The sequence below is a fragment of the Pantherophis guttatus genome, chromosome 10 (genome assembly GCF_059756535.1).
Source record: "Pantherophis guttatus breed Tessera chromosome 10, ASM5975653v1, whole genome shotgun sequence".
Classification (NCBI taxonomy): Eukaryota; Metazoa; Chordata; class Lepidosauria; order Squamata; family Colubridae; genus Pantherophis; species Pantherophis guttatus.
This window is the reverse complement of record NC_142072.1, coordinates 17550821-17564559: the sequence shown is the minus strand read 5'-3', so window position 1 is coordinate 17564559 and position 13739 is coordinate 17550821. Positions and strand designations below refer to the sequence as shown.

Sequence of the window (13739 nt, the reverse complement as noted above, 5' to 3'; positions counted from 1 at the left end):
CGCATTTGAGTGCCCGCAACGCAATATTCCGTGCATGCAAAAACGACCGAATGCGACAAAAAAAAAAAAAAAAGAAAAAGAAGGCATGCAACAAAAAAATCATTCTGCATCTGCAAGGGTCCCGGGCGAGCGCGCGAGCCTAATATATAAGCGCTCGCGCCGAGAGAGAGAGAGAGAGAGAGAGAGCGAGCATTGGGCAGCCAATGAGAAAGGGCGCGCGCTCCCGCCCGCCAGCACGCTCCGCTCCCCCTCCCCTCCCCAACTCGCGAAATGGACGCCGAAGGCCCGCCTCTCCCTAGGAACCAATCAGAGAAGCGGAGCGAGCGAGCGAGCCGGCCGACTTCCCGGCGCGCGGGACCGCCCCTCGGGGTGCGCGCGACGGGCCCAGAAGGGGGTGTGTCAGGGAACCCGGGAGAAGTAAAGAGAGAGAGAGTGGAGGAGGGGGAGGGGGTGGGGAAGGGAGCCCGATAATGGCGGCCGGGAGGAGGGAGCTCCGCGGCAGCTCTGAGGTAAAAATAATAATAATAAACATTGAAAGCCACGTTAGGCCTTGTTGGGGAAGCCGGGGCGGCGAGGAACGCCTCTTGACAGGCCCCGGGGAGCATGTCGGGCAGCCGGTGCGCGTCCCTATCCTGGGCCTGTGGAGAGGCGAGACTGAGGCGAGCGAGCGGCCTGGCTGGCCGGCTTGGGCGACCGTGTCGTCGGGCCTGGCGCTGCGGGCGAGAGGCTACCGCTGTCATCACGGCCGCCTGCTTTCTTTCCTCCTCCACGCCCGGCGAGCGGGCCGCTGTCCGTGGACCGTGTCGCGGTACCAAAGCGGCGGCTGTCAAACCCGCGGCCCGTCCGCGCATAGCGTGACGCGGGGCTGCCGAGTCCGGTGCAGCGGGTGGAGAATGAGGCCGGCCGGGGACGCTCTTCGAGGCTGCAGCCGGTCGAGCGCTTGGCGGCCGAGGGTCGGTCAAGCTCGGGGACCCGTGGTCGACGGTGGGGAGACTGGACGGGCTCGGGTCTTTAAAGGCGGCGTTGGCTCGTCCTGAGGAGGAAGGATTGATTTCCTCAGCTGAGAGGTCGTCGACACCCACCATCACCCCCAAGTAGGGTGTTTTTCGGCTTCTTTCCAGTGGGCCACACCGGCCCGCTCATCCCCGCTTGGCGGTGCAGGAGCGTTTGTTGGGCCTTTGGAGTCCGCCTTTTGAGGAGGTGTAGATTAGAGCTGAGCCACGGTGCGGCCTGTTCCTGAATGAGTTTCAAAGCCTTTTATTGTCATTGTACATCGTGTTATATGCAACGAAATCGGTTTAGCCCAAGGATGTCCAAACTTGGCTCCTTGAAGAGTGGTGGACTTACTTCAACTCCCAGAATTCCCCAGCCAGCAACTTGCTTATATTGATAGCGCATGCTGGCTGGGGAATTCTGGGAATTGAAGGCCACCACTCTTCAAGGACACCCCTGGTTTAGCCTCTACTGGTGCAGTCCATACAAGAATACAAGACAAGATGAATAATATAAAGAATAACCCTTATAGAGTAGTTAGGGGGAAAAAATAGTCATACGTTTCCGTATGTATGTATGTATGTATGTATGTATGTATGTATGTATGTATGTATGTATTTATTGATTGGTTGGTTCGATTTATATGCTGTCCTTCTCCGGAGACTCATTAATGCATTAAGCAATAGCCTTCATACTTTTGTATATACCTGCTTAGTAGGGCTTTCGGCCCCCTCCAAGCGGTGTTCTTTTTTATACAAAGTCAGCTTATTGCCCCCACAAACCGGGTCCTCATTTTACCTACCTCGAAAGGATGGAAGGCTGAGTCAACCTTGAGCCTGGTGAGATTCGAACTCGCAGTACTTACAGGCAGCTGCTGGTGCTATTTAACAGCACTTTAGTCTGCTGCGCCACCAAGGCTCTGGTATGTCATATTCTGTGCAACTTGTATATTGCTCTGATGTATGATCTTATATCATGGTATATACATATTACACTGGCACCAGTGAATAAACACGCCTGGGGCTCAGTCGGGATACAAAGGGGTGCAATGACATCTCCTTCCAGTTTGTGAAAGAGGAAATTGGCTTCCTCTGTCTGGGGTTAATTAATTTCATATCAAAATGTTTGACAATTCTCCTCTTGAACTGAGTACAGGTAGTCCTCGACTTACAACAGTTCATGTAGTGACCATTCAAAGTTACAACGGCACTGAAAAAAGTGACTTGTTATGACAATTTTTCACAGTTACAGCCTTTGAAGCATCCCCATGGTCATGTGATCAAAATTCCGCTGCTTGGCAACTGGTTTGCACTTATGAGGGTTGCTGGGTCCCTGGGTCACGTGATCCCCTTTTGTGACCTCCTGACAAGCAAAGTCCATGGGGAAGCCAGATTCACTTTACAACCAGGTTACTAACTTACCAAGTGCGGTGATTCACTTAATAGGCAAAGTCGTAAAATGGGGCAAAACCCACTTAGCAAACGTTTCACTTAACAGAAAATTTTGGGCTCAATTGTGGTCATAAGTCGAGGATTACCTGTAGAGGAATTTGGGTCTCTTCTACCCAGGTGCTTCTTTTGCTTCATAGGATTATAATATGCTTGACTTGGCATAGGCCAAGTCTTGGCATATGCCTGTCAGAGAGTTCAAATGACAATGGAATCAAGCCATTTCCTGGGTTGAATAATTTTGCCTCTAAGAAGGTATTTCCATAACAACTATAAGCCTGCATTGTTATCTTTAGAATGTGGTGGGTAAAATTCTAGCCAACCCACTAGAGTGTTCAGAACTGAGCAAAGGTATGAGCAAGAATGTTGATATTTAGTCCATTAAATAGATATACACAGAAAATATGCTTTGCTGTTGTACAGATTGACCCAGTTTATTTACATTTTTATTTTAAAAATGGGTTTATGAAAGGCTATGAATTGCCCAACAGAGCTCTCTGCTCAAATATGCTATGTGTATAATACAGTCTCCTGCAAGGCTTTTTTTCTACATTGGAGGATGTTTAGCAGCGTTCCTGGTTTCATTTGATTATTGTAGTCTCAGCATTGTTTTCCTACTGCTATAAGAAAAAGATAGTTAAAACATATCTTCCCCTATGCTAATTTATTCAATCTTATCCATTTCATAGAAAAAAGCAAGGTGCCCTTTTCTGGATTGTTAAAGTGTATGTGTATGTATCAGGGGTGGGTTCTACTTACCTTTACTACTGGTTCGCAACGGGATCATGTGTGCTTGCTTCGCTTGCGCGCACACCGAGGTTCTGCGCATGCACAGATCGCCTATGATGACTTCCGGGGTGGTGGGCAGAGCCTCCCACCGGTTTTACTATCGGTTTTTGCAAACCAGTCTGAACTGGAGGCAACCCACCATTGGTATGTATGTGTGTGTCAGGGGTGAAATTCAGTAGGTTCTGGAGAACTGGTAGTGGAAATTTTGAGTAGTTCGGAGAACTGGCAAATACTACCTCTGTCTGGCCCCAGAGTGGGGTGGGAATGGAGATTTTGCAGTATCCTTCCCCTGCCACGCCCACCAAGCCACACCATGCCCACCAAGCCACGCCCACAGAACCATTATTAAAAAAAATTGAATTCCACCACTGATGTGTGTGTGTCTGTATACATCTTTGTTTTATACTTTTATGCATCTTTATATGACACTCATAATGTTGCTAAGTATTTTGTTTGCAATGTTTATACATACTACTAAATGTTCAAGAGTAACAGAAGTATCTTCATATGGACAGCCATAATCACTGCCAGCATTATTTACTGTACTGTTGGGGGGTACCAGTAACAAAATGGGGTACCAGTAATGAGGTTTTGTTTGTTATACATACTGCATTTTAGGATATAAAGGTTATTCAAGGTGGCTTGCAAAATATGAAAATGATGCGAACATTCAAAGTTAGCCATAAATAGCAGCATTTATGATAGTTTTTAACTACAGTATTTGGATCAGTAAAACCCCTATTTATAATCATCCAGATATGCTTTCTAAGGAAGGGAATTATACAATGACCTTAGCACTGGAATTGTTTCCCCCTGTTCTCTGAAATGATAGCTTACACTTGCAGCCAGGTGAGCTATGGTAGGCCTTGACAGGTTCATATAACTGAAAAAAGGTTTCCAAGTAACTTTATACCAAACTGCTTAAGACTTTCATTCTAACAGCTAGCAGTTAAATAGATACATTATATTATATGACTGAATTGATATATCATGTTAATAGTTTCTTGACTAAACTAATTGCTTGAAATGTGCAAGATGTTAAGCAATCAATTGTGCTGTATTTTGTCAGTTACAGTAGCTGGATTAACAAAAATTCAAATTTTATTTTAAGGTGTGTGAAAACAAAAATCGGCTACAATTTTTTTATTTTTATTTCCATAGACACCTTGACCTTGAAGATGGTGAGTAGCCAGCCAAAATACGATCTAATAAGAGAGGTTGGTCGTGGCAGCTATGGTGTGGTATATGAAGCAGTAGTAAGGAAAACTTCTGCACGTGTTGCGGTGAAGAAAATTCGGTGTCATGCTCCAGAGAATGTAGAACTAGCCTTGCGTGAGTTCTGGGCACTTAGTAGTATTAAAAGCCAACACCCAAATGTAATCCACTTGGAAGAATGCATATTGCAAAAAGACGGCATGGTTCAGAAGATGTCCCATGGTTCCAGCTCTTCGCTTTATTTACAGGTAAATGAAGTTGCAGATAATGAAAGAGACATGACATTAAAAGTAAAAAAAAGAAAAAAGGATCAGCTATTTGGTTATCGAACAGTGAAATAGAGATTGCCATTCTGTATAAATACAGAAAAGCAAATACATTTGCTTTTCTGTATTTGATACAGATCTAGATATTTCAAAAATCTTGTCACTAAGCAACATTAAGCTTCAGAGAAACAATAGAGTACACCTCCACTGAAGAACATTGGGTCTTCCCAGGACAATCAATTAATTGTCTCTGAGTGCTTGTTTAAGCAGAAATGTGGGTTATACATTGGGTAAATAATTTTTGTAACATTGTAAGGAAAAATTGCTCCCTCTTGTAAAAGATGCATTAATAATCTTTTTAATAGTTTTATGTGAGACCGCTTCAAAAAAAAAATCAACATTGAGGTAAGAAATAGCTTGATCAACTCTAATGAAATTTGTTTTGTTCTTTGAACTCAATTATATATTGATATTAATAAGATCAAGAATAAAATGCCATTAAAATAATATATTAGAAGTACTCTTCTTAAAATGCCATTAAAAAAACTATAGGTCAAGTTCTTCTCAGATTAATTGTCCTCCCTATCCAGTATGCTACAGAATTATGACAGTCTATGAAAACAGATTAGTTTTATATTTATGCCAAGCAGATTGCCAAAAGAGCTGCTCAGCAATATATATTTCATTAATAGAAATAGAAACACACTTGGGACATTTAAAATTAACTTTTAAAATTAAAAGCTAAAGCCTCTTGTTTCGTAGCTGTGCTATTTTATTGTTTTTTCAGGTTACTCTGGTCACAATTATACAAATAAAAAAGAGTTGTGCTCAGTGGTCCATTAAATAAGTTTTATTACCAAGAGTTAAATTAACATTTGGCGTTTATGCTCATAATGGTAATCTGTGATTTCTACCTCAAATCTATAGTTTGTAGTGTTTGTCATTTAACATATTATGCTAATTCATGGTTTCTTGAACAAGCTACCAGCCCATTATGTGATGTGTCAAATGCAAAAGACCAGGTCCACACATGATGGTCCAATTAAATTGATTTATTGATAAACAGCCTATGCATAGGAATCTTCTCAACTAAATCATTGGTACCTTCTTCAAATTAGATAAGTGTCCACAAATTAAATAAGTGCCCACAGACCTGGGTTTGGACTTGGTTCACTTGTGGCTTTGTAGAGATTCTAGGGCTGATCCTTCTTTTAACTCTGCCCCCAGATTCTGCCACTCCTTCTCCTACATCTTGTTTGTTTTAGCTTAGCATAAATTGAACATGGACAATTATGGTTTATTAAGTTATAAAGGTTTGGCTTACACAACAGCCATAAACCATCAATCATAGTAAGCCAAACCAAACTAACAATATTTTGGATTAGCATAATATGTAAACACAGACTCATTTTCTGTTTTAGCTGGCAAATCAGAAATGAAAACGTAGCTTGGATTAGCTTTATAAACCACATAAGGGCATTTGCAGGAGAGAATGAAATGATGAAATTCATTTAATTTTTGTAGTGCATCATGACATAAGTGATGTAAGAGAATCCCTTATACTAAAGAACAGAAAATGTTGAGCAAATGGAAAATGATATTAAACAAACACAGTTCCAAACTAAGTTTTACTTTTTTGTTTAGAAGCCAGTATTTTCCTAGATTTAGGGGGCCCTTGGACAGTCACTCATGGTTTGACTAATGTGCTGTACATTGGGATTTCAATCATGTTTGTTCAATATATGCATGAAATATCTTTGTATTTTAGCTTGTAGAGACCTCCTTGAAAGGTGAAATTGCCTTTGATCCCAGAAGTGCCTACTATCTTTGGTTTGTGATGGATTTTTGTGATGGAGGTGATATGAATGAATACCTCCTATCCCGAAAGCCCAGCCGTAAGACCAACACTAGTTTTATGCTTCAGCTCAGCAGCGCCCTGGCTTTTCTGCACAAGAATCAGATCATTCACCGTGACCTCAAGCCTGACAACATCTTGATCTCTCAAAGCAGGATGGATGCTAGTGACTTGGAACCTACTTTGAAAGTAGCTGACTTCGGCCTAAGCAAGGTTTGTTCAGCATCAGGACAAAATCCCGAAGAGCCTGTGAATGTAAATAAATGTTTTCTGTCTACAGCTTGTGGCACAGACTTCTACATGGCTCCTGAAGTTTGGGAAGGTCACTACACTGCCAAAGCAGACATTTTTGCATTGGGGATTATAATTTGGGCAATGTTAGAAAGAATCACTTTCGTAGACACAGAGACAAAAAAAGAACTCTTGGGCAGTTACGTGAAACAAGGGACCGAGATTGTACCTGTTGGAGAGGCATTGCTGGAAAATCCAAAAATGGAACTACTCATACCTGTTAAGAAAAAGAAAATGAATGCTCGCATGAAACAGCTGATTAAGGAAATGCTTGCTGCTAACCCACAAGACCGGCCAGATGCTTTTGAACTAGAACTCCGGTTAGTCAAAATTGCTTTTAAAGACAGCAGTTGGGACACGTGACTTGTGAAGTACTTTGCCTTTTTGGCAGAAATGTGTGTAACAATGGTGCAGCATTTTAAAGAAGCAAAAACCAGACTAACCCACATTTTAAGCGTCAGGGTTCCATATGTTTTCCCCATTGCATTTCTCTCTTATTTTTGTACGCTAAGCAAAAGTTGCTCTTCTTGTTTCAATATCCAAATATGTATATTTCCAAATTACATCTGTAAAAATCTTTCCAGCTTGTCAGGAAAATTAACAAGTTAGGCAATGGTTTTCTAGGAATACTTTATGGAATATTTCAAACATTCCAATTTCTTACTGTAGAACAGAGGTCTTCAAACTTGGCAGCTTTAAGACTTGTGGACTTCAACTCCCAGAATTTTCCAGCCAGCATAGCTGGGAATTGAAGTCCACAAGTCTCAAAGCTGCCGAGTTTGAAGACCTCTGCTGTAGAATCTTGAATACCCTTGAAGGAGAAGACTTGCATGCTGGTAATGCAAATCATCAGTCAACTTTGTAGAGTAAATGTGTATATATTTATGTCACAATGAGTGATGTAACCCCTTCCAATATGGAAAAGATATGTCCCAAATTTATAGAATTCATAGAATTGAATGATTGTGACACATTCTTTGATGCCCCAGCTTCTGTGTCCGTTTCCTTTTCTTCCCCGTAAAACAATGTGATGACACAAAATGAGGTCTACCGAATGATGCACAAGGAACCTCTGATTCAAGCACTGTAGGAAAAATCTTAGTTTGGAAGGTTGTATTAAATAAACGGATGGCTCATTCCAGTTGAGGTGCCAACACTTCGTTGTGATACCGTACATTGAGCTACTTTTTTCAAGGATAACCAAATGATTATTTGGTAGACCCAGAGTTACTGGTCACAGCTATATTTTGTATTTGACATTATGGTAAATCTTTTTTGAATTCGGTATTTTTAAAAAAATCTTTAAATCTTCAACTATGGTTCCCTCATGTTTTAGTTTGTCGTTTGGCAGAGATTCATTACCTTTGTTCCCCATACAGTTTGGGTGAAAATTAGAGAAAATTGGGCACTGTTTTCTTAACACATGTACAGAGAGTGGCGTGTATAATTAGTTCAACCAGAAGCCTAAATGTTCATTCCACTACCATTGTGCCACACTGATGTGACATTACTACTATTGCCCACTGTACTGGATCATAACTCGAGTCTGTACTGCTAAAGTGAATCTCTCCCTCTTTCTGTTTTCATCTGAAGCACTCGGCAACCTGCTTCTCTCCCAGGCTACTGGTTTGCAGGTTGCAGCATCTTGTTCATACATACAGTTAAAAAGAATTGCAAGCCTGGTACAATAAGCAAATGAAAACTCAATTTATGAATAAATACCGGAAGATAAATTTCATGAGAGGAAATAGTGTAGTATATGCCTTCATGTCAAAAAAATGTCAAAAACATTTTATTGTACAGGTTGAAACTGTCCTGATGCCATCAGTTACAGCACAGAAACCAGAAAGTGAACTGCCCTATGTTTCCTTAAAAGAAGCACTGTAGAAATTATGTATTAAAATCCTTGTTCGTTATACCTAGAACCTGAAAAGTAGATAAGAAAAGGTATTTGTTTACTCCTTAGCTGCTATGTCCACATTAAACAAAGGGACATTCAAGGGGATATATTTCTAAAACTTGAAAAATATATGGTGTTCTTTTTTTGTTCAGTATAGTTATCAGTCATGTAATATAATCCTTTGGTTGCTAATAGTAAGCAAGTCTCACAGAGTTCAGTGAGGTAAGTATGCAGAGGATTGTTACTTTAATAGTTGATACAATTTTGGAAAAAATCAAATTAAAAATTTTCATTAAAATAACAAACAAATGTCGTATTAACAGAGAGAGATATTTTAAGAGAATTTCAACTAGGGTAGCATATGTCTGGCTTGCAGTGCTAAATTGTTTTAGCTGAGGATCCAGGTAATGTTTGTTCTTTAACTGAGAGGATAAACAAGGGCTTGACTTATATACATTTAGAATATCAAATTTTCAAAGTAATCAAACGTCTTCATTCTTTAAAGCACCATTTGTGCCTTTAGAGACAAGATTGCATTGCATACAGGATGACCGTTCTATGGTTATCCTGTGCTTAATGACATTGTATCTCCTGTCAGCTGAACAGTTACATAATATTTGTGTCAAACAAAAGAATATGAGTGCAGGATCTTGATAGTCCTTATGTATTAGAAAAACCAGCAACTCTCAACCACATATGTCCTAACTAGTCTGATTACTACATACAGTTTCTTGGCAAACAAGTCTTTCAGATTTTTGGATATATTATTTGGTGTACTTTTTAGTGCAGTGCAGAAGCTACAAATAGAGCAAATTATATATTGCCCAGTAACACAGTTAATGTTAAAAGTGCACTTGTTTCTTATTTTAAAAATTGGGGAAACTTCCCTGGTCACTTCTCTTCATGGTGCTTAGTATGTTGGCATTGAATGCCAACTTGATTGTTCCATTTATTACCTACTGAATAATTGTCCCTTAAAATCTGTGTGTGTGATTTTTGTTGTTGCTTGTGTTTGGTTTGATTTCCTGTAAAATCTTTGAAACCAATTGTAGCAGTCACAGAACAATCCACCAGCGTAACATAAAACAAAAAATAACTCATCAGCACTTCAAAAGAGAAAGGAGTTTCAAAGCTTTCTCTTATAAATTGTAAATTTTATTTTGTGAAAATTTTATTAAGGGGGGAAATTATTGTGTAATTTATTGAGTTCATGACTTTTTTTAAAAAAAATAAAAGTCTGAATTGACCCATGAGTTGTAATATTATTTTTTTATTCTTATTAGCTAAATGAATTATATTTTGTTGATTTTTTGAGGACAGAATTTTACTGTGTAGATAGACAGACAGACAGACAGATGTTTTTTGAGCAAGGAGTTGAGTTTGAGCAAATCTTGACATCTCATTACTTTGTCAAGCAGTTACGAAAAATAGCAACTGGTTTACATGGCCTATTTTAGGTGTCAATAAAAACAGCATAATAGATGGACAGTTTTGTCAATTGATCTACAAGCTTGGCTTCACTCTTAATTCTCAAACATTATGTCATTGTTAGGATTACTGTTCTGCTTCTTAAATACCTGTTCTTCAAGTAATGTCCTTATTCAAGCATCAACAGGCACAAAGCTTAATCTGATTGCCTGTTCAGGTTCCGCTAGAGCTACATAGACTCTCTATTGGACATGCTTGGCTATAAAACATTGATGAGTAATTTTGTTCACTGTTCATTTCTGTGAAAGACGTACAGAGTCTAATGTACAGATCCTGATTTGCAACACAGTTCCCAAAAATCAAGTTATATCTATGGTTTAAGAATATATTTTGACTGATAAAATTAGCACTCCCTACTTCTGAGATCTGAATGGAGTTGGTACATCCCACTTTAGAAATTTGGGAATATTTATAAATAAGTAAATTTCGTCTGTGGAACTGAAAACTAGCTTCTTGCAGATCAGGCTTCAAAAACTCTTGCATATACCGCCTCAATATACTTGCCCCTGCACTAAGTTTTGTGAGCTTATCTATACCTGTGGGAGATGCAGCTTTGTGTAGCAGCCTACAGAATTTCAGTGTCATGTTTCTTACTTTCGATTTGTTTGTTTTCTGAGAACATTTCAAACAGTGCTCTTCCCCATTCATCAGCCAATGAGGGCTTCTGGTTGAAACTGCAGCATAATGATAGACAGTTGCCTGGTGCGGTTAGCTAGATAAACTTTTCATAGAGGAAGCTAAACAACATCTGAAGTTTCTGTCCTTTGAACACTTTCCATATGAAAAGTCACGCTGTTCGGTTGACTGCAAAAAACCAAGCAAGATCAGACTTGGTTAGTATTGGGGATAAACCAGAACATTTCTGTTTAGTATTTAAGTCTACCAAAAGATACTAGGGTTAAAGGCTAGACTAGATAGTACTGTAAGAAAAATATTCTGGAAGAAGACAAAGACCAAACATTTCCATATTGCTACTACGAAAACTACAAGGAGTTTTCTGAATGAGTTTAATCTATTTTAAACAGTTTCTCCAACCTGGATGGTTCATTTTAATCATAGTTTGTTAATTCACAAAGACCTAAGCCATAAACCATGTTTATAATCGCAGTGACTGAGTTCACTTCAAATCCAAACAAATAATGTTATAGTTTAAGATGATATGTAGACAGCTTTGTGCAGCCTTATGTTGAAATCTATTTCATCTATAATGAAATCTATGCTCTATTTCCTGGAAATCTTTATACATAGTTTGCTTTCCCACGCCTACTTTATTATGCTACTTTGAGTATTTTGACAGGTCATCTTGTCATTCCTTTAAAAAAAAAAAAACAACCATTTTCTCCACCAAGATAAACTGCAACATCACAAAGCATTGATGTTCCTCTGAATCCTTCAGGCTGGACAACCTATAAAATAAATAGACCAGTAACAAGACCAAATCAAATATTTTCTAGGCATGATAAAAAGAAATGTGAGATCTTTGTTTTTCAAGGTGGCATGTTAAGCAGGCTGGATTCATGCAAAAACTGGAGGAGGAGGAGGAGGAGGAGGAGGAGGAGGAGGAGGAGGAGGAGGAGGAGGAGGAGGAGGAGGAGGAGGAGGAGGAGGAGTCAATAGTGATGTTTTCTTAATTTATGGGTTGAGCAATTCTGGCCAGAAATGCATAAGACACAGGATAATACTGTAGCAACTGGGAATTGTTGCAGTACCTTTCATACCCTCCAGGTGATACATTTCTCCAGAATTTGTTTCAAATTTTATTTTTCTCTGCTTGGTGATCTCCACCGCATTCAATTCTATATTCTCATCCGAAGGACAAATGCAATAACAATAAGTGAATAATCAAAACAAGCTCCATATCCCAGAATACTCAGAGTCACCTATTCTTAAATCTGACATTCATGTCATTTCCGTACAACTCTTGTTGGGGAATCTTAACTTTCAGGGGGAAAAAAACAATGTACTAACATATTTGGCAAGCAGGATATCTATTTCCTAATCCTGCTCAGGATCACTTCCTGAGAAAGGTTGAGTAAATGACTGGAGGGAAGCTACTTCCATAGAAGTGATGAATTCCCTTTTCCAGAGTCATCCACCCCTGGTGTCAAAATAATAGTAATAATAATAATGGGGAAAGGGTTTTTTATATCGTTTCAATGGTGGCTAGCTGGATTTATGGCACCTATGTCAATATACCTATCTCCTTGACTTACAGCCACAATGAGGACCAGAATTTTCTATTGCTAAACAAGGAAGTTGTTAAGTGAGTCATGCCTGATTTTATTACTTTTTTGCCACAGTTGTTAAATGAATCATGGAATCTGGCTTCCCTCATTGACTTTTTTTGCGGGAACATGGCTGGGAAGGTCGCAAATAGCAATCATGTGACCTTGGAATGCTGCAATCTATCATAAATACATGCTGGATGCCCAATGCCTGAATTTTGACCATGTCATCATGGGCATGCTACAGTGGTTGTAAGTACAAGGACCAGTTGTAAGTCCCTTTACTATTGGAATTTTGAACAATCACTAAATGAATGGTTGTAAGTCAATGAGATTGTAAAGGATATGATGATAGCTGAATCTCTTTCCAACTTCCTTGCCTTTAACTCAAAGTTATACTCAAGACACAAACCACATAAATTGCTGCTATCAGATACAATGAGATGACCTATCAGTTTAAATGATTTTTTTAAAAAAAGTATTAAACCCACTGATAGAAGACTGTGTCATTAATGGCTATATTATTACTCCTAAATCAAAGGAAACATGCCTTAAATGACAGCTGCTCCAGATCATGGATGGAACAGGATTATTGCATTGCCCTGTTGACGTTCTCCCTCATAACTGATTAGTCATTGCATGCCAGAGAATGATTTAGAATAAGACTTAAAATAAGTTTGTCACTTTAAATGTATAATAATTGACATACATTAAAATGAATGTTTGTTACATACTGCTCTCAAAGGATTACACCTCCAATATACACTACATCAACATGATAAATAAATAAACAAATAAATATGCATATATCCACATACCCACATATATTATATGACACAGAGAAACAACACAGTCTAGTTCGGATGTATACGTGTACATGGCGAGAAAAACAAATCTTGCAAGTTTACCAGACGGATGACATAGGGAACAAAGCTGTTACAGAACCTGGTAGTCCTGCTAGAAATACTTCAAATGTTGGGATAGGTCAATTGTGTTTTTATTTTATTCAAAGTTTGTTCTTTATAAGTAGCATCTCTGACTAGACTTTATTTCTGAAAATTTTCCTACCTTCATACTGGAGATATGCGGATTTCTCTCTGGGTCATTATATAATAATACATGAGGGGCATAGACAGAGGTGGGTTTCAACAGGTTCTGACCAGTTCTGGAGAACCGATAGCAGAAATTTTGAGTAGTTCGAAGAACCAGTAGTAAAAATTCTGACTGGCCATGCCCCCATCTATTCTCTGCCTCCCAAGTCCCAGTTGA

At 39.4% G+C, this 13739-nt stretch overlaps 1 protein-coding gene across 2 annotated transcripts; it reads left to right on the top strand.

Moving 5' to 3' along the window:
• Positions 1–334: 334 nt before the first annotated feature.
• PDIK1L (PDLIM1 interacting kinase 1 like) lies at positions 335–10003 on the top strand. 2 transcript variants are annotated; one of them, XM_034413521.3, is made up of 3 exons: positions 335–509; positions 4392–4693; positions 6480–10003. In XM_034413521.3, the coding sequence occupies exons 2-3, from the start codon at positions 4409–4411 to the stop codon at positions 7218–7220; spliced, it is 1026 nt and encodes a 341-aa protein (XP_034269412.2). In that variant the 5' UTR covers positions 335–509; positions 4392–4408; the 3' UTR covers positions 7221–10003. The 2 variants fall into 2 exon arrangements, with proteins under 2 accessions (XP_034269412.2, XP_087732518.1); XM_087876392.1 differs by lacking the exon at positions 335–509 and adding an exon at positions 2743–2792.
• Positions 10004–13739: the final 3736 nt, after the last annotated feature.

Excerpts from the sequence above, each read along its gene's own strand:
- PDIK1L (XM_034413521.3), top strand. The coding sequence starts at position 4,409 with ATGGTGAGTAGCCAGCCAAAATACGATCTAATAAGAGAGGTTGGTCGT. Across the intron at positions 4,694-6,479 it reads GCTCTTCGCTTTATTTACAG|CTTGTAGAGACCTCCTTGAA; the intron begins GTAAATGAAGTT and ends TTTGTATTTTAG.